This window comes from Cyanistes caeruleus, chromosome 2 (assembly GCF_971803275.1).
Source record: "Cyanistes caeruleus chromosome 2, bCyaCae1.hap1.1, whole genome shotgun sequence".
In the NCBI taxonomy this organism is placed as follows: domain Eukaryota; kingdom Metazoa; phylum Chordata; class Aves; order Passeriformes; family Paridae; genus Cyanistes; species Cyanistes caeruleus.
The window spans coordinates 97,871,925-97,896,500 of record NC_141702.1 but is presented as its reverse complement, the minus strand read 5'-3'; the positions used below and the strand labels follow the sequence as shown (position 1 = coordinate 97,896,500).

The 24,576-nt window shown below is 45.5% G+C and overlaps 1 protein-coding gene across 6 annotated transcripts; it reads left to right on the top strand.

Moving 5' to 3' along the window:
• Positions 1-1,107: 1,107 nt before the first annotated feature.
• RD3 (RD3 regulator of GUCY2D) lies at positions 1,108-24,058 on the top strand. Of its 6 annotated transcripts, XM_086878590.1 has the most exons (6): positions 1,159-1,264; positions 1,789-1,934; positions 3,180-3,261; positions 9,123-9,238; positions 12,069-12,383; positions 20,015-24,058. In XM_086878590.1, the coding sequence occupies exons 5-6, from the start codon at positions 12,088-12,090 to the stop codon at positions 20,310-20,312; spliced, it is 594 nt and encodes a 197-aa protein (XP_086734716.1). In that variant the 5' UTR covers positions 1,159-1,264; positions 1,789-1,934; positions 3,180-3,261; positions 9,123-9,238; positions 12,069-12,087; the 3' UTR covers positions 20,313-24,058. The 6 variants fall into 6 exon arrangements, with proteins under 6 accessions (XP_086734714.1, XP_086734719.1, XP_086734715.1 ...); XM_086878589.1 differs by lacking the exon at positions 3,180-3,261 and having other exon boundaries at positions 1,146-1,264; XM_086878591.1 differs by lacking the exon at positions 9,123-9,238 and having other exon boundaries at positions 1,146-1,264.
• The last annotated feature ends 518 nt before the right edge of the window (positions 24,059-24,576 follow it).

Here is a 24,576-nt window from a genome sequence, read left to right as displayed (position 1 = left end):
ATTTAGAGCAGAGCATACCCAGAATGCTATAAACCTCTACAAACTGGGCTGGCATTGAAGCTCAGGACAGAAAAGTAATCCTCCACAGATAATTAGCACAGAAAAATGCTTCTAATCTCTTTGTTAGTTCAGTTGTGGTTTTTTATCTAATAATAAACTGAACTTTAAAACCCTCCATCCTCATACATTTTAACTTAGGCTGCACTGGGCATCTTGTAGTCTGCAGTTTTTTTAGCTGGGCTGTTTTGGTTTATGTGTGTGCTGCACATACACGATCTGAAACACTTCTGTCCTCTGCCTATGTGTGCCTATGAGTGCTGCATAAATACCAAGATGTCAGAACTTGGGCCACAATTTACGAAAGCTTTGCGGTGGGGACATGATTGACTTTACACACGTGCTTAGGTTGCACATGTGGTTGAGTGGTGTCACCTGTCCCTGTGCTGTCCTTACCCAGGCTGGAGCTCTGAAACCCCTTGACACAGCCTGGCTCTCTTTGAATTTGGTGGGGGTTTGGCCAATGATACTGGGGATGGTTTTGCACATTTTTGCTTTGTGGGAAGAGGCTGGGTGAGGAACTGTGGGCTCACAGAGGACGCTCTGGCCACGTGTAACTGGGACCGTCTGGTTCAGCCCTCTGCAATCAGCAGGGACATCTTCAGGTAGGTCAGGCTGCTAAGAGCATTGTTCAAGCTACCCTTGAATGTTTCCAGGGATGGGACAGGGAATATTTCCAGGGATTCATTCTCCTCCTGACTGGGAAACCTGGGCCAGTATTTCACCGCCGTAATTGCAAAAACCTTCCTCCTCTTCTTCCCCATGCCCTTCCAACTCCTCATCGTTCTTCATCCCTCCAGACCCAGCGAAACCCTTGTGGCTTCTGTGGCTGAAGACGTTCTGTTCTGTTCCCAAAGGACTTGGCGACAAATGGATGAATAGTTTTCATCCAGTTTCCGCGCCGTTATTTGTCGGTGCAAATTCAGTCTATGGCAGTGAGTCCCCGCGGGGTGTGACGCGGGTGCCGGTGCGGGTGCCGGTGCCGGTGCCGGTGCCGGTGCCGGTGCCGGTGCCGGTGGGATGCCCGGGCGGGGCTCACGGCCCCGGACCGAGCTGCCCGTGGTCGCTATGGGAACGGCGGCGCGGGCGGGGCGCGGGGGGCGGCGGCGGCTGCCGAGCGGCGGCTCCGCTCAACTTCTGCGGAGCGGCGGCGGCGAGAGCGCTGCCCCGGCTGGGCGCCGGCGGCGGGACGGCAGCGGGCACCGCGGTGAGGAGCGGGAGCGGGAGGAGGAGGGGCCGGGGACACCACCAGCGGCGATGGCGGGCGGGGTGCCCGGCGGGACGGGGGTGGTGCCCGGCGGAGGAGACCGCTGTCTTGGCGGCGGAGAGCCCGGGGCTGGCGTGTCCCGGTTCGGCTGTGCCGTGGGCCGGTTATCGCCCGGCCCGAGCGGCTCCGGCAGGGCCCGGGCTGCGGCCGCCTCCGGCGGGACAGAGCCGGGACAGCCCCGAGCCGGGCGGGCTCGGCCGGGGCGCGACCGGAGCGAACCCCCCGTGCCCCTGCAGAAAGTCCCGGTGCCTCAAATACCTGCCTTTCTGCGAAGGGCCGGCTCAGCTGCGGGTTAGAAAACAAAGTTTTCGTGTTTTGGAGGGACTTTTAAACAGGTGCCGAAGTCTGGCTGAGCCGAGAGGTGCTGGCTCTTTGCCGGGAGGCTGTGTATGTGGAGGTACTGAACCAAGCCCTAATCGCTCAAAAGCACTGCCGTAAGCCCAGCTGTTATATCTCGTCACCAGGGCTAATCCATACCCCAGTGTGGGTTTAAGCCTGCTGTGCCAGTTTAGAGGGCTTGACTTCAAGGCGCGTCCTTCTCCTCCCGGTACCCTCTCCGCTCGCCCTGGGTCCGTCTGTCCGCACGAGCAGCGGGAGCGCTGGTGCCGAGGTGAGGCGGGATGGGTGGGCAGGGAAGGGAAGGGAAGGGAAAGGGCCCGGGGGGCTCCGACAGCTCGCCCAGGCTGGGCTCGGGCACGGCTGCCCGGATCATGGATAAGCACTGGGTAACTGGTTACGTAAGGACAGGCAATCGAGGAGGAAAGCACGGTTTATGCTGCCTTGTGCTTGTGCCATTTTTAAAATCTCTCCGATTAGACACCTGCCCTGCTAAGTGTCTGCAGTGTGGAAGTTCAGTGTTTGTTAACCCTAGCGAGGTACCACGAAGGTCAGTCAGGCAACTTTAGAGCTGTGGCAGTGTGACTAAGGATAGTACAACTGTACAACTCCTAGTGCTGATACATTAATGAAAGCCTATGTGAGTACAGCGCTGTTCACTGCTCACGGAGACTGCTCTCTGTGCTCGCAGGTGGGACGTGAAGCTATTGCAGGGTGGAAAGCATGAGCTTTCCATTTCTGCCAATGCTGTGGGTGATTTCGATAAAGACAGGCTTAAGTTTTCAAGCTGTAAATTTAGCATTCTTCATTTGGTTGCTAATTTTAGAACAATGTATATTTTTAAGTAGCGCCTGTCACAATGATCAAACTTTAACACTGGTCTTAGTATTCTGCAGTACAGACAAAACTCTCACTATATATATAGGAGTAGCTCTGCAGTGAATCACAGCAGAGTGGGACTTCAGGGACCTTCAGTCAATGTTCTTTCTGGTAGATATCGTAACTAAGGTTCAGTCCTGAACAGAAATGTAAAGGTGTCTGTTATGCGTTCTCACTTTATGATGCTATAAGCTACTGCTGCTTTCCCAGAAGAATCAGACTGATGGAGAATGCACATCTCACCTGCCTGTTTTCACAGCACTTGGTCTGGTCTTTGCCATAATATATGAATAAAAAAACTTCAGAGCACCAGATGATAGGTGGAATATGCCTTTGGGTCAGAGTTTCAATCTCTTTATATAACTCTATATATGAGTATCTGCGGTGGATGACAGTTTTAGAAACTCCAATCTGTGACATTACTGCCCCTTTAATAACATTGTGTAGTTAGTAGTAGAATAGAGAAAGATGAGCTGGGGATCTCTCAGAGTTTTAATTCTGAGAGCCTTTTGTATTGGAGCCTTCCATCAGATGCTTTTACAGCATTGTTGCAGAATACTCTTTTTTCTGGTGGTTTGAATGATTTTAATAACAGAAAAGCTATGGGTTTGTGCTACCTTCTGAACTCTCATTTACACAGCTGAATGAATGGTGAAGAATACTTTACATCCCTCTCTCCTGACGGGAAACCTGGCTTTGTAGTCTGCAGAGATCAAAGCAAGGTATAGAACTGAAGGCGTGTTTGATCCACCATGGCAAGATCTGAGCAATATATAGGAGTTTTAATAACAAGTCAGTCAAACAGAGCAATTCATTGTGCTTTAACTTCCCGTTTTCTGTAGGTTTAGGTAACAGTTTAGTGTAAGTTTTATGACAGAGGACGTTTATGGTTGCTACTAGAAACATTGTTTCAAGTATGAGTGAGAAATTGGCATGAAAATGGTCCCGTTTTTCAACAAAGGGAACTCATTTGCTTTGATAAGTAGACAAACTGCAAAATACTGCTCTGCTTCATAAGCAGATTTAAGTAGAACCCACCCTTTTGCTTCTGCAGATAACACAAAGATTATTTTCTGTAGAAGTGTCAGCATTAGGAGAGCTCCAAGCTATTGGGCCCTTCCTTCACTCTTTCTTTAAGATCTGTAGACTGGATTTTCATCTGGAATAAATCAACAGAAATCTCATTATTTCAATGAGGCAAATCTGTTTTACATTCGTGACGCTTTAGTGTAGATCATGAAGCTGTACCTGTTAGATCAGCTACCTTTTCTCATTGTGTTTTGGTTAGTGACTGAAAAACATCTTTCTCATTCATACCTGAACTTGGGGCCCAGTTTGCACTGAAGTCTTGCTTATTTACCCCTCTTGCAATCAAAATGCAGACATAAAATGCATTAGATAGACTTGTTTTCTAGAAGATTGAAGCTCTAAGAATGTATTACAAACTAGACAAATGCTGGGGAGATAAGAGCAGTACTTTTAGTGTGTTCTCCATTTTAAAGGCTTTCATTAAAAAAAAAAAAAAAAAAAAAAAATCTTGTGAAGGCTACCAGCTGTAGAAGATGCGACATATTCACATATATCATCACTGTTGTGGTATTTCCAGAAGGCCACACAGCCTTTCCTGTGATAGAAACAGTACCACTTTTGTTTCTTTTTTGTCCTGAAACACCTTTGATTCACTCTGACTGCCCTCCTGTCACGTTTACCTAGCGATGATTTTTACTCATGCACCTTTACTAAAGACTTAAGCGGTTCTGTGGCAACGACAGCAGACAAAGAGCCAGTCCCTTTCTATAATGCTGACAGTGCCAAGCCTGCTGGGGAAAAGTGGAGACAGAAATGGGGCTGCATGCTGAAGAGCAGCACGGCTGTCACGCTTTTCTGGGAGCGCTTGTCACGGGAGCAGAGGCAGGCAGCAGCAGGAGCTGTCAGCCCAGGGCAGGCAGGTCGGACCGTGAGCACAGCCGTGCTGGGGACAGGCAGGCACTGCTGGCATGCAAGGGCCTGCTGGGTGCCACTGTGCCCTGTCACAGCTGGCTCGCTCCTGGACACTGCTGTGAGGTGCTCTTGGCTGTCCTTAAACACCTGCAACCACCAAGACTTGACAAAAAGGTTGCATTTAAAGCATTCGCTTCATCCCCTGCGCTTCTGTTATTCAAAGCTCCTTGCTTCTTGTAACAGGGTCATGTACCTGGAGATGTTTTAACTACTGTGGTTTCTCAATTTTTTTAGCCCAGAAATAGCTTGTGCCCATCACAACAGAGGAATCAGTGTGCTTATAAAGCAAAACACAGGTTTTCTGCTGTCTGTAAGCAAACCCCTGAATGTCCTCCAAAGTTCTCTCTCTTTATTCTGCAGGTCAGAGTGAGGAATGCTGCTGTGTTAATATCATGGTATTTGCATTGCTTTTAAATTTCTTGATTGACAATCTCTACCTACTGCTTTTTCAGCCTTAATTGCCTTGTAGCAGTCGCAGGCTGAGGTTGTAATTATTTCCACTGAGATTACAATCACATGGCAAGTAGCTGTAAACACCTTAGCCTTCCATGTCACTGAACAAGAAAGGAGATTCCAGACAGATAGGAAGTAGAGTTCTTTGGGCCCTGGTAAGGTAAAATTCTCTGTATGGAGAGAATAATGGCAAGTAACTTTAAAAAAAATAAAATAAAATCACAGAATATCCTGAGTTGGAAGGGATCCACAAGGATCATTGAAGTCCAGCTCCTGTACCTGCACAGGACATCCTGAAATGTCACACCATGTGCTCAAGGGAGTAGTCCAAATGGTTCTTCAACTCTGTCAGGCTTGGCGCTGTGATCACTTCCCTGGGGAGCCTGTGCCAGCGCCCAGCCACCCTCTGGGTGAAGAACCCTTTCCTGTTATTCAACCTAAACCTCCCCTGACACAGCTTCAGGGCATTCCCTTGGGTCTGTCACTGGGTACCAAAGGGAAGAGATCAGTGCCTGCCCCTCTGCTTCTCCTTGTGAGAAAGGTGTAGACTGCAGTGAGGTCTCCCCTCAGTTTCCTCTTGTCCAGGCTGAACAAACTAGAATGTGGTGAAGAACAAAGAACAGGGACTGTTTTACAAAGCTATGGTGGACTATATAAATAAAATTGAGAAGGTGTTGGCAGCAGTTTCTTAATTAGAAGTTGCTATGATTCTTTGGAACAAAATTAAAGTATCTTCATCACAAGAGAAATAGATTTTGAGGTTCATCTTTGATGCTGATGCTACTTCATGCAGATAGAGCCAGCAGCACAGCCATGACCACAATTTCTGCCTGAGCAGCTCGTTAAACATTGCTTCAGTTAGTACAGAATTCAGAGTTGGGTGCAGCCAAATCAATTTCAATCTACCTATGAGTTGCAGTTCAAGCAGGTACACTGAACTTTCCTGGACAATGTAACCCAAACTTTACTAAAGAAGTAATTTGAAACAAATTTTCATGTGCTCTGCAGTTTCACATTATCTCTTTTCCCTGTCACTATGTGTCTTCTAAGGTTATGGGGAGAATTTAAAGATTTGACCCACTTTAGAAATAAATTTCCTTGTTTGTTACCCTGTGATCTGGCATGTGTGGAAAAGAACTAAGTGGGTATCTTGCATGAGCAAATTCTGCTCTCTGACTGTAGCTGTAAGGAACTACCACCCAAAAGAAGGCAGGGAAGGCATTTCCCAGCTCCTCAACCCACTTTGTTACACTTTGACTGGATGGTGATGGATTTTCTGCAAATCTGTCTATAGCTGGGTGACAACCTGTCTATTGACATCACTGGATTATGGATTAGGCTCCTATCACCTAACCCCTTTAAGGCTTCTCCTTCTGCTCCTACACAATCACCACACCCCTAAGGCCCTTGAGAGTCACACAGGACTGTCAGCAGCACTCCTGGACTGTGAAGGCAAAGGCAAACTACAGGAGACTTGTCAGAGGAGATACCTTTACAGAGAGTCCTATTCTACTCTCATTTTTTTCAAAATGCACATTTCCCACCCTCTGCATACTCCTCTCCTATCCTGGAGGGCATTGCAAGCTGGGAGCCAGGAGAAGGATCAATGGAAAGGAATTTTTTATTCTCAGAAGTTCATTTTCTATATGCTAGACTGGCCCTGCTGATTGACTCATGGTTTACCAGAAAGCAGCCCTGCTGTACTAAGTTGTAGCAAGTGGTGATCCAGCCTGCAAGAGCCTGGAGGAGGAGATTGTGTCCATCAGCCTCCAGTTGGCCAGAGAGCAGGCCAAGGAAACATACTGCCTTTGCTGGTAAAAGGGCTAGGAAGGGGAGAAATCATGTTTAAAGGAGGTGAAAACAGATAAGGCATGTGAATGTTGATATTTCTGATGAATCTGTGGTGTGCTCTTTGGAACAAGAAGAGGAAATCACATGGGGAAACACGGGAGAAGGTAAGAACGTGGAAGATGAGGTGAAGTTGTTCAGAGCATGCCCTGCGAAAAAAATGGAGAAAGCATGCAAAGTACATGGAGAAAGCTACAAAGTACATGAGAAAAAAGCAAGAATTGCTGATAGCTTAGAGAGCAAAAAGGAGTTTTGAAGAAAGGCAAAGCTAACAGGAAACATTTACATGAAAAACTCTCAGATGGACTTACACTTGCTAAAATTTGAAGGAACCCCTTAGAGGCTGTGGGACAGAAAGAGAGAGATATTTCAGACTTTAGCATTGCTAAGGTAAATGTGAGCTAAAATCTCTGTGAGGTGGTTGGTCAGACTTGCAACCAACAGTGTGAGGGGAAGGCTTGTCTTCTACACAAAGGTCTAGAGTCAATGACACCAGAGTCTCGAAATGCAGATCTGTTTCTGGAGTGGAACTTGCATAGACCCCTTGGAAAATTTGCTTAAATAACACCAGAGTGGTTCATCAACTGGATTGTGTCAGCTCCCAGGATAGCCTTTTAGGAGGAATTAGAAAATGGACTAATTGTGCAACAGAAAGATCTGTGTTCAGCTGGGGAAATACCTCTTCTTAAATATAATTTTAATGTGAATGCTTGAAAAGTGTAAATTTGTCCTTTTCCCCAATAAGAAGGTCAGGCTGTAACTTTTGCCTTTCTTTGGCTATCCACATCTTGCCAAAAGTCCTTTGAGTTTTTCCACATGGGAAAGCCATTTTGAGTCAGTCAATGATTAGCCTGCCTGTGAACTTTAAATTAAAACCAGCAACCACAATTAGTGAAGCCCACAGCATCTTCTGCAGGCTACTAAGAGCAGTAGTGGGAAAAGTGGTGGCTTGTTGGGCCTGCTAAATAGAGATGGCCAGATGCCAGCTCTCAAAAAGAAGCGATGATGGATGAGAGAAGGGGAAGGAAACAATCTCATACAAACATGACTCCCTTAGGAACAGCCAGCACAAGCTGCCAGTGTGTGTGAAACGCTTGCATGGGATTTTCCTTCATTTGAAAACAGGCCATTTCAGCTGCCTGTGAGGTGCTTTCCTTCCTTTACAGTCTTATCTGGAAGCAGATTTTTTTATGGCGGTTAAGTGAAAGCCCCATTTGGGGTCAGAGGTATCCATGTTTCCATACTAAATGCAAATCTGCCTTTTACCAGAGCTTTATGAAAGCTCTGGGATGGGGCAAAGCTCAGGTTCAGCAGGCCTTGGTATCAGCAGAGAAGGTATCCAAAATATTTTTCTGTTTATTCTCTGTAATACTAGTGCTAGGTAAAATGGTTCTCATGCAGAGTGCCTTGCCCTGAGGTAGACCTGTGGAACTAAAAACCATAAAGGCAGTAAGAACAGCCCAGGATCATGCAAAATCCAAGTCTCTTAGCTCTCTTTCCCAGTCTGACCACTAAATTCCTCTCTTGCTCCTCTTCTGATGAACCAGCTGGTGAGCTAGGAATAGCTGGAAGGGCATTCCTCAGCTTCACTGTTGTAATGCTTTATACTGATTTACCCCTAATGCCACTGAAGTCAGCAGAGTTAAACCAAAGTGAGACCAGGTCATAGCCAGAATTAAAATACAGAAGGGCATGTTCACCTTCATCAGATAAAAGCACAAATGGAAATAATAATGGTACCTGTAACAGCTTACAAAAATTACTGTCATCACAGAAGCTGAAAAGAAATACGAGACTTTAAATTCTTCACAAGAGCTTGTGGCCTGTTATGCTCCTCACTTTTGTTAGTGACACACAAGGGGTGACCAGACCAAGGAAATGGTCTTCATCCCTAATGTCATGATGAGTGGAGGCCCCCATGTAGCAAGATCCAGGTTCCCGTTGGAGCAGTAGCATCATGGACTTGAAGCCGTCAGCACATTGGTTCCAGCCTGAGTTTGTTGGTGTGTTTTGGACACAGCGGCAGAAGCTGGCTCCACGCCGGAGCTCTGCGTGGTGCTGTGGGAGCTGTTAGCTGGAGTCACCCTGGCGATAGACACAAATGGAAGGACTGGCTGCTCCTCCTCCTCCAGAGCACAGGGATGAGACAGGAGCAGGAGCACTTGCAGCAGCTGCTGTCACAAGGATAATCACAGCTCAGGCTCCAGGGCACAAGCAGTCACTGCAGCGATCTCTCCTGTACAAGCACTGTAAACCAGCCCAGGTGTTGCTCTTTATGCAGGCTCGGGAGAGGACCTGTGGCCTGACACTCTGAGGTAGCTGCATCTGTGACCTGTGGAAGCTTTCAGACCTTTTATGTCTGCCTTCTGAAGAAACTGGTACTGCTTGCTGGGAAAGGTAGGATATAGGACCAGAGAAACTAGTCCTTTGATGCACTTTGGAAAACTTCCTGATTCTAGAAAAGCCTAAGTACTAGAGCCTGAAATACTTTCAGACCTGGGACACTGTACAGACTGTACAGGTTTTTGGAGCATTTTCCTTTAATGGTGTGATATATTTACATAGTAGGAACATTTTTGAAAGAGAAAAGGCCAGTTTATGACAAGTGAATGATGCACGGAAGCATCTTTTCCTTGCAGTCATGGCAGAATACTATTGATCATTTCTCATCCAGGGAGTCTGGGAGCTAGCTCCCAGACTTGGCTCTCAGTCTTGGCTCTCAGCTCTAGTGGGAGTACTGTGTAGTTATAAGCTTTTGGTGATTTTTATTGCCACTAAAGGCCCTAGCCCCCAAGGTGGAAGCTTAAATCAAAAGCATATTTTTCTCCATTTCATGTCTGTCTGTGTCCCAACAGTGAGGATTTGCTCAGACCTTGCAGAATGAGACTCTTTAATCCTTTGCCCTCGTGTTAACTTTTGACGCCATGTCCTGGTTGGGCTGCTGCCAGGAGTGGCCTTTCTGTAATCCCAGCTGCAGTCATTATTTGTGCCACCCCTTCTCCCCAGGGGCTAATGGAAGGGAGCAACAAGGCACATAAGTGCACTGTGTGAAGAAACAGATGCTGTTTTGCTCCTGTTCAGCTCCCTAGTGCCTGTTTTGGATTCCATTGTATTTAAATACAATAGGTAATGATTTTGTTCCATGCATTGTCCTCCTGAAGGGACAACATGAAGGGATTGGCTGGGTGGGGAGTTAATTCCATCTTTTTCTGAGCCGATTGATGCAATTTGTTCTGTCTTCTAAGTGCTGGGTAGCTCCCCAGCAGCAGAAACCTCTCACTTAGAAGTCGTAACAGTTTAAACCTTGGTATGCTTTTGCTTCCCCCTCAGCAGCCTCAGCTCCCTTGGCACTGGTGGTGGTGCTGAAGGAGTGCTCCTGCAGCAAAGCAAATGATTGTCATTCAGCTTGCAGAAGGTGGTGTAGCCTCTGCTGCACGCAGCAGCACGTTTGCTAAATAATGGTTAAAGCTCTGTCTGGCCTTGTAGCTCAGGCTCCTGTGAGTGCTGCCCAGGCAGGGGGGAGCAGCTCTGCTGCCGATGTTAGAGCAGCAGCAGCAGCAGCAGCAGCAGCAGCAGCAGCAGCAGCAGCAGCAGCAGCAAACCTACCCAGGTGTATTTGGTTTGTGTGGCAAGGTTTTGGTAGTGATGGGGGCCACCGCAGTGGCTCCTGTGAGATGCTGCCAGAAGCTTCCCCTATGTCTGATAAAGCAAATGCCAGATGGCTCCAGCAAGAACCCACTGCTGGCCAAGGCTGAGCCCATCAGTCCAGGTGGTAGAACCTCTGGCATAACAGGTCTAAGAAGGGGAAAAAACAACAGAGCAATAGCTGCTGGGAGACAAAAGGGGGGATATGGGAGAGCAACAGCTCTAAATTCCCCAAGGTCGGTGCAGAAGGAGGGGCAGGAGGTTCCTCAGACAATGGAGCAGAGATCCCCCTGCAGCCCATGGTGAAGGCCATGGTGAGGCAGCTGTGCCCCTGCAGCCCATGGAGGTTCAAGAGGATGCAGAGATACACTTGCAGCCCATGGGGGATCCCATGCCAGAGCAGCTGGATGCCCAAAAGAGGTTGTGACCCCATGGGAAGATCACAATGGAAGAGGCTTCTGGCAGGACCTCCTGGAGAGAGGAGCCCATGCTGGAGCAGGCTTGCTATCAGGACTGGTGACACCGTGGGGCACCCACACTGGAGCAGCCTGTTTCTGAAGGACCACACCCCCTGTGAGAGACCCAGGCTGGAGCAGTTCACAAAGAACTGTAGCCCATGGAAGGACTGACATAAGTTCATGGAGGACTGTCTCCCATGGGAGGGACCCCTCGCTGGAACAGAGGAAGGATGTGAGGAGTCCTCCCCCTGAGGAGGAAGGAGCTGCAGAAACAATGTGCAGTTAACTGAACACAACCCCCATTCCCTACCCCCCTGTGCTGCTAGGTGGGAGGAGGTAGAGAATTTGGGAGTAAAGCAGAGCCCAGGAAGAAGAAAAGAGTGGGGGAAGGTGTTTTAAGATTTGGTTTTATTTCTCATTATCTAGCTGTGATTTGATGAATAGCAAACTAATATATCCAAGTTGAGTCTGTTTTGTACCTGGCAATAATTGCTGAGGGATGTCTCTCTGTCCTTATCTCGAACTGTGAGCCTTTAAATATGTTTTCTCTCTCCTGTCCAGTTGGGGAATGGAGTGATAGAGCAGCTTTGGTGGTCACTTGGTGGGCATCAGCTTCAACCCACCACACCAGGTCACTTAATCCTGCCTCCTCTCTAAGGATCTCTTGGCTAGAACACAGCTCCCAGCAATCCTTTGACTCCATGCATTGAGTTTTTACAGCTAGGGTTGCTGCAAGATCGTGCCCTCCCATGAGGGTTCAGCCAGGGGAGCCCAAGTCCCATGTGTGGGCAGGAGAATGCTTCCCCAGCCTAGCCTGGAGGGAGCAAAGTATCCTTGTAACTTAACCCTGACTTAAGTTGTAAGGACTGTGACTCATTTTAATTACAGGGTGAGTGGAAGTTTAGGAAGACGGTGCCTCTTCACCCTCTGTCTCACCCTCTGAGCAAGCTGGCTGCTATGAGTGAGATTCCTCAAGGGGCACAGCACCAATTATTTCCAAGTGATTATCCAGTAGCAATTTTAAAAACAGATTGGAGGGGTGGGGGGGAAAGAACGTTCTCAGCTGAGGTGTGTTGATGATGGCACTATTCTTCTCTCCCTCTCTACCCTCAACTCACTCCTAGCAAAGAGACACAGAGCATTATGTCATTGGCATCCTGGTTCAGGTGGAATGAGCCCCCAAACCGCATTTCCCAGAGGAGCCCCACAGAAATGGTGGTTGAAACGCTCATGATGGAGCTGAGCTGGCAGATCAAGCAGGCAGAGAAGCAGCAGCGAGAGCGGGAGAATGAATACCGCAAGATCAAGACCGGGGTGGACTACGGCTGGCTGGTCAGCTATCCAAAGCAGAGTTATGACATCAGCCCTGGAGAACGGCTGCAGCTGGAGGACATGTGCACCAAAATACATCCTTCCTACTGTGGGCCTGTCATACTCAGGTACAGTAAAAGATGGGATGACACAGACCTTTCCTTTCCCCCTTTCCTCTTTGTGATGTGTGAGGAGAGAGCGAGGGTTGCCAGGACCAACAGAACCAAAACTGGGCATCCTGTATCTTGAGTCGTGCTGGGGTAGCATCTTCATGGGAAAGAAGGGAAATCTAATGTTTTAAGGCAGTTTAACACAACATCATTTCCTCCAAGAAGTTACAAAATACCATTTCCTTCTGACATTGGCTTGAGTATTTTATGCTCCTGAGTAGCCAGAGCAGGTTTACCTTGCCTGATGAACAGGTAACATCTCGGTATTGTGATGGCTTTTTTCTTTGCTTCAGACTTTAGAATCTTAGAGAAATTGAGGTTTAAAGGGACCTCTAGAAGGATGCATTTCCACCTCCTACTTGGAGTAGGGCCACCTTCAAAGTTAGATCAGGTTGCTTAGGGCCTTGTCCTGCCCATTGTTGAATATCTCTGAGGGCAGAGGTTCCACAGCCTCTGAACAACCTCCTTTGGTGTTTCCCCGCTCTCACTGGAGCTTTCATTCCTCAATTTAAGCTGTCCAGCAGGTCTATTGAGGCCCTTATGCCCAGTGTCCAAACTAGCCAAAAGGTGCTATTATTTTTTTCAGCCTGTGAGCCAGGTATTCCCAGAGAATGTCTCCCTTCCCTACCCTCCCTCTTCACCTTAGACATGGAGTCATGGGATGCAGGTGGGGCACGTAGCTGGCTTGAACAGCCAAGTGGTGCTTTCTGCAGTGTAGTTGTAGGCACAGCCTCTCGGGCTTGCTGTTGAGCCATTCAAGTGCTAGACTTAGGATTGCTGCCTGCCAGCTGAGTGGCCTCCTGTGAAAGTGCCTTTAGAAATTAATCTAAACCTGCTGTAGCATCCAGACTGGAAGGGAAGGGTGTGGCTCTTTTCCTTTTGGGGTGGCTGCTATAAGATAAACTCTTGCACTTGGCACAGTGAGGAGCAGTGACTCTTTAAGTGCACCTTAGCCAAAACAAAGTTGTGAAATGTGCCTTTATAGTCAGCTTCCCCTGTTCCAACATGTTCTTCAGTTGGGATTAGAGTGAGCACTGTCCTTGCAGGATTTATACAAGAGGGCTCTCAGCACCCTGCAGTCCCTCACTGCATATGCTGGCTCCTGTTTTCCTTTGAATAAATGAATCTATGGCCTCTGAATTGCAGCTGTAAAAGTGCTGGAAATGGCTGGTCCTCTGTCTTACAGTGGACCTGGTGGATGTAGCTGGGAAAGAATGCCAAAATTACCTCTCTAGCCCTCATCTTCCCTGAGGTTGAACCTTGAAAGCAAACTGGCACACAGAGCCTTGGCTCTTGCAAAGATTGCCATGGTGGCAGGAGCAGACATTTGGGATCATTCAGTGACCAAGACCTCTCCAGTGAAAATTTGCTGGGAGCAGCACCTGCCTTGTATTTGTTTAACTCCAAGCTATGCTGTAAACAAGCCACTTCAAACCCTTGGGATTCAGAGCTATGTTTACCATCCCCAGGGCCACTGAGCAAGGCCTGTCTGGCAAACAGGTTATTTCCATGACAGCAGGCTTTGGCTGCTGGAGCAGGGAGGCCCCAAGGCTGATCCTCTTCAGGAAAGTATTAAGCTGAGCCATATAAAACTTGCTGCTCTGCTATTTTTTTTTTTCCTAATTGAGACTGATCGTGCAGGATGTGTGATTTCAGTGCAGCTTGTAATGGTTGTTCACTGCTGTTCAGGATCCAGCATACTGATTGCAGTTGATAAATGTACTCAACAACGTTGGTGGACTCTGTGTGGGCATGATTGAAAAAGGCTAAAACTATCCTCTTAAAACTCCTCTTACAAATAGGGTGCTGTCATAAATTGTATTACACTATGATTCAAGAAGTGGCATGTTTTACAGAGCTCACATGGTTAGCAGAGACAAAAAAAAAAATAAAGAGGATTTCATAACCTTTGTTGTTTCAATTCTGTGATTGAGTAGGGACTGTCACAGCCACAAAAATGGTGGAACTGGATTGCATCAAAGGTCTGGCTGATCTGGTGTGCAGTCTGTAAGTGACAGAGTGGCCAGTGGCATCAGTGTAAGGAAAAGAGCAAAGGAAAGGAAGAAAATCCAACAGTAGGAACAATTACACCTCATATACAGCACCCAACTTACCAGGTTTTGTAACTGTGAGACTTTTGGACCCACAAGTGGATCTTGTGTCCATAATTGGTGGATGTGGGTTTTTCTTTCAGTTGTTTAGGTTGTGGAGGCTTTTCTCTTTTTGTACACATGTAAATTTATAACATTTTGGCACCCTGTAGCAGAGTTCCACTCCTGAACTACAACTCTGTTATAAAATACTGTGTTTTGCTTGTCTTAAGCTAATGTCTCCCAATTTTATTAAATAATCCTTTCATCTTGTACTGGAAATGTTAAGAGTTGACCCTTCTTCTTTTCTACCTTCTAATTGAGAGCTCTGTCATTCCATGGAATTTTCATTACTGATGAGGAAACAAAAATAATGGGGCTTGCCATGTTAGGAGGTGCAAATGTACAGGAGAAAGAAAAAAACAGAAAAAGCCTGCAATTTAAATGAAAGATAGCCAAAATTGGATAAATTCTCTTTGCAGAAAGTGAGATAAGATGGAGATTTTAGTAACTTCCCCAAAATTTCACAAGATGAGTATAATAGGAGTGCAATGAAACCTCCATATTTCCAGTGAAGTACTTTAATAACAAGGTCATTGCATTGCTGATGTTTTCTCTCCAGTACTCTGTGACTTGCTAATATGGAGCAGGTTTTAGAAAAATCTTCCACCAAAAAAAAGTTTGTGAGCTTGCCCTGGGAAATTGAAATGCAGAGCATGTACACTACCAAAGTCCTTGGTTCTGACTGAAATAGCCAGCTTGATCCTTTCCCTTCCATTTTAAATATTTGAAGAGCTGAGGTCCTTTTTGAAGTCCTTTTTGCACTCGACAAGCACATAATTCTTAAATAACACAAGTAGCAGGCATCTTGCAAGACTGCAGAGTTTGTTTTGTTTGTGTCATGCAAGGTCTCCTTCTTTGTGAGACTCTGAGTTCATAGTCAAAGCCAGAACAAAACATTTTTATATGAGCTGTCAGAGATATCACTTTGTTCTCTAAAGGTTTAAATGATTATCCAAATTGTCCTATTCTCTGGGTATGGACTCATTTACTGAGAGGCAAAATTTCTCCAAATTTGTTTCTTTAGCTGTGGAGGAGGCTGGAAAGGAGCACTTCACAAATGAAAGGGTTTTTTTTTCAGATCCAGATTGCCTATTTTGTATTTTGGGTCAATAGAAACTTCTCTTTGAGTCTCTTGGAATTCTAGAAGGATTCAAATACACTGCAAATAGCAGATATCTGGAGACTCTGATTCACCTCATGCAAATAAAGCCATTGCATTCATAACCTAACCTTAGCTTTAGGTTACTGGGTTATGAGATTGCTGACTATTTAAAATTAAATCCTGAAGCCAACTGAAGGAAATGACAGTGAGTTTGGTGAGGTCTGTAGTACATAACTGCAATGGTTAAACTGAACAAGTAGAATAGTATGTTGCCAATAAAAAATGCTAGATTTTTCACCATCTTTACTCAGAGCTTTAACCCTCGTCAGAGCTAGTTAAAGTCTGTTTAATTTCTTTCAGTTTCAGCAAAAGTGAAACAGCTGGCTTCTGTCCTCCTGTGCCTGGAGGGAAACAAAAAAACTCCCTAGTATGGAAATGTAAACCTGCATTTTGGTGATCTGAATTGTTATCAATATCACAGGCTAAGGACTGTAATTTTCTAACGATTGTGAATAGATGAAGTGGCCTTCCTAGTAAGATTGAATCTAAGACAAATAACTAAAATCAGAAATGGATTTTTTTACAATTGTGAGCTTAAGTTTGAGGTGCTGTGACATGAGTGTTTCAATTAGTGTGAATGCTGTAACTCTTTGGGAGTCAAGGAGCCTTCTCTAGCAAAGCTGTTTGTAGCTTTACCCTATAACCAGAATTACTGCTCAAAATATAGATTCAGGAGTCAGCAGTTAATTATTAGCACTAAGCAACCCCATGTTTTCTTTGAATGGCTAAATCTGCTTAGAGCTCTCCATTCAGACGGGCTCTCAGGAATACCCTGAACTATAAGCACATTGTTTAAGTCCATGGACTTTCATTGGATTTAACAGGTCTTTAAAGTTCAGGCTGTACTTAGGGAACCTACTGTATGGGAGACCTACAGAATAACACAGGCAGGTGACAGTGCTTTGAAAAGCAGTGCTAGTATGAGCCAAGCACAACCAGATTCTTAAAATCTGACAGCTCTATAAAGCAATGGAAGGGTCACAATTTAAAGAACAAATTTGTTTGAACTGTGATTCAAACACTGCCTGGACTGGGGAATGTGCTCATCCCTGTGTATGCCTATACATCCTCCCCTGATCTGTGCTGGTTCAAGGTGAGTTTTTGTCACATCTCAGACTGTGTGACTTGCATGATGTGTTCCAGGATAGTTACCAGCAGTTCCATAGCTTGAGCCACAATTAAGATAGCGAGCTCTGCTTTAATGATGAGTAAGGAAACCCTGTTGAAGTGGTTCTGGACATGGTTGTGCAGTTGCCTAGTTTGAAACTATCCCATGCAAAAACACAAGGGTGTTAACCTGTGCTAGAAGATAGATGAGCCTTGTGCAATTTTGTGTTCTTATCCCCACTGAGCAGCTTTGTGAGGAGTTTGTTTCCCAAGATACAAGGCCATGCTCCTTGATTCCAGTGGTTTTCTGTTTTTATATACTGGGTGCTCTGTGCAGAGAGCAGACTGCTGAATCATCCAGCACATTAACTGATGCTCACTGATACTTGGAGAAGACGGCTTCGGTTATGTGTAGGTGCCTGCAGCAAAAACTTTTTATTTTTCTGATACATAGACTGGTTTAGCTGGAGCTCAGCCCTGATAACCTGTCCATCTTTTCTGTTGAGAAATATTTGTGATCTGCACTCCTTTAGGACTTCCTACATGAGCTTGTCCCTTACACAAACGTGCTGGTACTGAAGTTAGGTGGGTATTGATAAAGGGGTGAAGTTAGTTCATTCTGTTAGGGGAGAGAAAAGGATCCCATTTCCCTTCTCCATCACAATCAGGGTGACTTTTCATTGTGTGACTGGCAGACAGTCTTTTGGCTTGCTTTCTCTTTGTTTCTTAGACGTGCTCAAATCCTTACAAAGTAGTTTTGGTGTTGGTCTTGAAAAGTTAGAGGTAAATCTTAACAGCGGACTGGACAAAACTACGCTAAGAAGAGTGCAAAGAGGCAGATAGCTGGGCAGGTGGGAAGTCACCCTGATTTCAGAAAACTATTTCAGCTGGATTGGTTGGGAGTGTTATCAGCAACACGGGCCATTAGCATTAGAGCTGTCTGCTCAGGGGTTATATTTGCTGTCATATCATCTATTTCCCCTCTTGTTCCCAGAGGAAGGCACTGGCAGTAATAGCCTGCTAGGTGCTGCTGCCTGCTCTACAGCCACAATCCAACAGCATGACACACAGCCTCTGAAAGTGGAGGCAGTGCCGAGGACTTTTGGGTGCACAATTGCCAATACAAAAGAGGAGGATGTAATGAGATATATATATATATATAAAAAATGTGACAGTGCCTCTCTTTAAAACACACATTGAGATAAGAAACCAGAATGACTCATTTTAGTTCAGCTCTGCAATAGACATCCTTTGAAGCTACTTTCCCTGGTATAATAATAATAATAATGTTGTGAAGACTTCTGTGGACTCACCTGTTTTTGCTTCAAATAGGATAAAGGGAAAAATGTATTTATTGTGAAAACTGTATTTTGGGCTCTTTGATAATGCAACCAAATTGCCTCCTAAGAAGGAAGAAAGGAAGTTTGCAATGTCCAACAAATCCCAGTTCCTGCTGTTGTCTGCTAGCCCTCAGCAAGAGATTGTCTATTGCCCTTCCAGGCTCTGCACAATTCATTTTGGCATCACTGCGGCAGTACTTAAATACAGCACCTCAGAGGCTTTTTGCACCCAAACACTCAAAGTTTAGAGGTTTTGTGAGGGGGCAGAGGAGGGAGATTAAGAATTCATCCAAAGCAACATTTCAGTTAAGGAACATTTTGGTGACTTTGGAAGGTTTTGTGTCAAACTGCTCTGGCTTGACGCTGGAAGGGACTGGTGCTTCTGCTGACACTGAGTTCCCTCAGAAAGCAACACTGGTGTCTCCACACTTGTACCCATAGCTGCCAGTACTTGCTGGGAGAGAAATAGCTGGGATACAGCAGGGTGTCACGATGTGTGTCCAATTTCAGGCCTTCACAGTCGGAGTCAAAATACATAAATATACAAAAAGTCTTTCTGGTTTCTCTTTCACACCATTAAGCTGTGCAATTCCATATGTGCTAAACTCCTTCTTACATTCATGGGGATTTTCAAAAACCCAAGAAGCAATACAGCTTCTGCTGTATTAGGCTTGTATGCTTACCTTATACACTTTAGCTTCCCTGCAGTACAAATACCTGGATTTTAGTGAAGTACTAGTTTATTAGCTCTATGTCTCCTTTCAGGTATAATTTTTATGTTAAGAACTGATTATTTATTAGAAGAGTAGCCATATTACCATTTGTCACTAATTCATACTGTTACAGAACCATCAGAGTATCTATGTGACCAGTGTGTGAGCCTTGGGAGTGCATCCCACACTCTCCAGGCAGGGGACAATTCACCCCACAAGGTGTCAGGACTGCCATAATCTCTTCACTGCTCAGCCAGTGGCCCATTCAGAGGCTTCATGAAAACTATTCTGCCCTGCATCTTATCTTTCTCACCTGCAAAATAAGCAGTGCTGATTCTTCACTTCCTTGGTATTAAGCTAGCTTAATACATTTCCCAAAACTCCACTTTGAGCTCTTTGTTGAGAAGGCACTGAAGTAATACAGAGTTATCTAATTAGATACAGCATTGTGCTGCCAACCAAGGTGTTGACTGCTGAGCCAGTCCATTATGTTATAGAAATCCATAGGAAGATGAAACAGCACTTCACAGAAAGTTAAATATTGAAAGACTACCAAACAAAGTGACTGAATTTTCCTTTGTCTAGAGGCCATTGGGTAATGCTATGGGGAACAAGAACCAGAAACAGGGAAATTTTAACGGAGCTTTCCCTGGTCTATCCTGAGCTTCTGGTAAGCTGCAGTTCAGGGACTACTTTGAGCAAGGGTGTGCATTTGGACAACCATGTTTAATCAGCAGTGATGGGGACATTTTCCACAAAGTTGTGCAATAACTTTGTTTCTTAAGCCATTGATAGCACTGAGTTCTAGTTTAATAGGTGTTGTGTGAAAAGAGCACTTCCTCCTGTTTCAAACTTGCCTTCTAGCTTTGTTTTGTTCTCCCTATTATTTCTTGTGCTTATAAGAAACAATGATTCGTCACTTCCTTACATTCCCTGGCTTGCTTGTAATTTTAGAGACCTTGGGCATACCTTCATGGCCCTTCCTTGTTGTTCCCTTCAGCCCAGGGAGTCCCATTCAGCAGGAAAGTGCAAGTTCCAAGCCTAGCACAGCGATTTGGCAGCAATCCGTAATTTGATGTTTTTAATCAAAGCTGTGCCTTGACTGTGCTTCCAGGTTCAGGCAAGTCGTTGCAGAGTATGAACCAGAAGCACAGGAAGTATCCCGGCTCTTCCGCTCCGTCCTGCAGGAAGCTGCTGAGAAGATCAAAGAGGAGGAAGAGGCCAAGAAGCTTGCAAGGCAGTGGAACACAAAGAACAGAACCAGCCTCTCCTTAACAACATTTAAATCTCGGTCCAGGATTTCCCCATTCATCAGTGACATCAAGACCATCTCTGAGGATGTGGAACGGGGCACCCAGCCCAACAGGAGGGTTTGGAGCATGCCAGAATTTCGGAACACCAAGGATTTCTGACTCTGTACTGAATAAGGTTTTTAGACACTGATCTTTCAAAATCCCAGCTAACCCGTTTTTAACTCTACTGTTTCTTCTTTTTTCCATCTCTCTTTCCCTGCCTGTCTCTGTCTTGGAAGCTGTGTCTGTAGTAACCGCTGCCGATGCCTGCAGTCTGTGACATGATTTATTTATTACCAAACATGGTAGCCTTCCTTTAACTCAGTAGCTATTCAGTAACCTTAAGGGCAAGGCTCACTTGCTATCTCATTTTTATTACTGCTTTCTTGTGGAAAATTAATTAGTTTTGCTATGTATGTCTTCTCCCTTTCCCCTCCAGCCTGGATGTAGTTATCTATAAAAACTTCTGGCTCAAGCTACTGAGAGCTGCTGGCTGGACCAATCTTGCTGAAAGCAAGACAGCCACTTAAATGAGCGAGGCTTGCAGGATCAGGCTTGTGAGTTAAAGCTAGTATCTGATTTGGAACTGAACTTCCTTTTCCAACTAGCCTTCTTCAGTGCTTCAACAAACTTCACAGGTAATCTCAGCACTGCTCTTGATCTGCTTTTTTGCTGACAGTTCACAATCCAGCCTGAGTAGAAGCAGACCCAAGCTTTTTGAGATTAAAGAGCAATCATGTTCGACAACCACCAGTTTATGCATGTTCAAGTTTCTTGGGTACTTTCTCTCTTGTGGAGGCAGAACCCCCTGAACCTTGCATGTGCAGAGTAGATAGAAATTTATCAACCTGCTGTGTAGATACACAGGTGGATATCTCAGTGCAGTGTCAAGTGCTGTTCTGGGGCCTCAGTGCTCTGTGTTGCTGAGCCAAGTGCTCCACCCTACACCCCAGAAATAAATCTGTGGGCTGAAATCAATGTTTATGGCCAATCCTGAAAGAGGGCTGGAGTATCCATTTAAAGGGAAAGGTGAAGGGACTCAGCATTCATCTCTCATTCATCTCTGTACAGTGGCAACAGTTGAGATCACCTGAACTTTCTGCTGCTGTGAGTGATAGAAATGCTCTGGCAGATGAAGGTTCTTCCGAGACCTTGAAGAGACAGGAAAATGCCACTAAGGAAAAGCTGCTAAGGCCCTAACTCAGCATCTGTAGGGAGAGCTCTCACCAGCAAAGGGAACAGTAGGGCATACTGTGAAAGTCAAGTGTCCTGCAGAGAACCCAAGGGCTAGGATGCTTTGTGGTGACCAACGGGAGATGAGGAACAAAGAGAGGGATTTGCTTGTATGACTGGCTTTTGGGGAATCATCTCAGTGGGATATAGCCTCCTGGAGGACCCTGTAGCTTTGTTGTTCTTTTGTCCGTTTCCAGCTATTTTTCCCTGGGGATCTTTGCAACAGCATGTGGGTTCTACAGCCAAGATTAAAACCCTTTGAAGCTGTGCCAACTCTGGGAAGAATTCCAGTACATGAAATCTATCCTAGACTAGAAATGTGCATTTTCTTCCAGAGATGGAGGAAGGCAGCATAAAACAAAGATCAAGATCAACCCCCTAAGAGCTCTCTGAGACTGGGATTCTGACTCTTCCTCTCTCTCCCCTCTGGGCTATGTAAGATTGAAGACAAGGCTTTCTTACTAGCACCAGGCTGAAGTTTCTATCCCTTGGTAAACATTACTGCCAGCAACCCTCCTAGGGACAGAAAGCAGCTCATTTTTAATCAAAAAGTCAGGGCTTCCAAATACAGCATCCAGTTTGGGACAGGCTGTTTCAACTCTAGGTCAATAAGGGAGAGTTTAAAGCCTTCTGACAATCAGCTTAGTGTTTTTCAGCCATATGTCCTTGTGAAGTAATGTGATTGCATATATGAAGTAAAAACCAAGGCTTGACATACTTAGCATAGCCTTAGCTGTCTAGAAGATGTAGGATCTCTAGCAAGGGGTCACCACAATTTGCAGAAACAATTCTTGTTTGGAAAAGGGTCAGCCATTTTATTTTAAATATATTTGCAAGCCACTGTATGGTACTGAAGACAGATGGGTTCATGAATTTCATGCTGCAGCTCTGTATTCATTTTATTTGCACTTATGTTCTGTTTGACACCTTCAGTATTGACCGTGTTGATGTGATGTTTGATGGACTGCTGGGAGACACGGGACATTCTGACACACTGCCACAAAGCTCTTTGTTACAGCACAGTGTCAGTAGTATGCTCACTCTTTCCTAAGGAGAATCAGCAGTAAGTAACTCCCCTGCAGCAATGTACTAAGCCAAGGAAATCACTGAAGGGTGTTGACACTGTCACAGCAGCCTGTGATCATGCTGTGCCCTTCATTAACAACTTCCAGCTGGCAGACACCATTCTCATGCAGCAAAGGAGACAGATCTGATCTTTGGTCAAAGCCCTGCATGTCATGGAGGCCAGGCTGTGGCAGTGTTTGTAACAGCTGTTGTGCCCCAACTTACCTATCATTTCTAATTCCACAATAAAATGTAATCCAAACTCTTGAACAGTATCACTCTCCCTGTGCCACTTCTGGAAGTTACACTGGGCTCACAGTAGGATCTGATGATAGAGGGATATTCAGATACCAAGCTATGAGAGATCTATTATTCCATGCCATCTAGTACTCTTACAGGGGTAGAAGTAGTACCATGTTTGCCTGCAGCCAGCTGCTTGGAGACTGACTGTGAGCTCCTGCATTGTGCATGCAGCAACAGGTACTGAAGCAGAGCTGGGATCAGGGGTGATCAGGGTGCACAACCGCTGCACTGCTTGTGGTGCTTGTTTTTCTTAGAAATGCTGTAGACTGAACCTTAAATGATCCCTTGGTCTCAGCATGCGCCAAAAACTATGTACTCCTGTTTGCCTTGTCCTAATTCCACATTTGGCATGGCTAAATTAGTGTCAGTTCAAATGAGGAGCATGAAACTCCTGACTGTCCCCACATACTGTGCTATGGGTCCATGGCATTGGGCACACACAGCAGGCTAACCAGATTGTTTCTGGCTAAAGCCAACCCAAATGATCCATTGCAGGTGGCTCATAAACAATAAATCTGGACTAATGGTGGTCTGAAATAAACTCTCATGAAATTTGTGTAGTGTGAAGATCAGGTCCTCATTGGTAACTGTCTGACTCTACTGCTCTGCTCTTCCTGGGCTGCATTACTTGCTAGTGTAGAAAAACAACAACAACAAAAAAATCTTGATGAGACCCTCTGATGTTTTTAGCACCTCCTGAGAACTTGTCCTGTGTCTTAATTCTTTAAGGAGAATGAAATGTTAACTAGCAGCACATCATCACTAACAAACAGAAGTGAACCGAACAAGAATCATTCTAAATCCTCAAACATGCTTTCAGAATGGAGCAAGGCTTTTGGTATCAGCTCAGAGCATCACTGTTGGCACATTGCTGACAGTGTTGTGCTGTCCAAAGGACACTGCCACACACAGGAAAAAGCAGTCCTACACTTGCTATACCTTCTTAAAAGTAATAGCAGCAGTTCAGCTGCACTGCTCAGCTTCCAGGGGCCAGCACTCCTTAGAGCCACTACTCTCCTGAGGGAGGCTGTGCAGCCCTGCTCCTGGGGCTTCTAGAGATGAGCCTGGCCACAGGCTGTGTCAGCCAGAAAGGATGTGCAGGCAGGAGCTGATCACCCACATCAGCACAGAGTTCAGGCAGCTGTCATGCCATGGGGAAACGGAGTAAGCTCTGAGGGAAATACCTGCCTGCTGACACAGCACTGTTTATACATTTCAACACAGAACCTTAGAGAATTAAAGCAAAGCTGTGGAATATAAACCAATTTATTTGTACTTGTTGTCTTTAATTAAAGATCTCCTGAAATATAATCTGTCTATATCTAGCCAAACACAACAGCTGTTCCACTGCCCTACTGTGTATATATCAAAACAGGAAGGCACGAATGGTAAAGGCACTTGATCTAAACAAAAAAACCTCCATCCTCTCTCTACAGGCTACACATGCAACTGCCCACCTTCTATCTTGCTACCTCTACAATCAGATCTCAAGATACAAGGTGATAAATAACCAGGTTTAAGCAGTTGCAAAGGACTGAAGTTCTCTGAAGCTACATGGTCTGCTGACACAACCTTGAACTGAAGTCTTCATCAACGTGCTTCCGAGCACGTCTTACGTTACCCAGTATTACCACAAAATGAGATGATATGAGAGACAAAATGGGTGTTTTGTCTCCAGATACTTTTGAGTCATTCTGTTGATTCCATACCTGATCCTGTGTACTGGAACACTTTCATTGCAGCAGATGGCCCCAGATGGCTCAGGGCTCCCTGTGCTAAGCAT

What these genes read in the sequence shown, in the direction of transcription:
- RD3 (XM_086878588.1), top strand. Translation starts at nt 12,088, where the DNA reads ATGTCATTGGCATCCTGGTTCAGGTGGAATGAGCCCCCAAACCGCATT. An exon ending in TGTGGGCCTGTCATACTCAG is followed by an intron (nt 12,384 to 20,014) that starts GTACAGTAAAAG and finishes CTGTGCTTCCAG; the next exon opens with GTTCAGGCAAGTCGTTGCAG.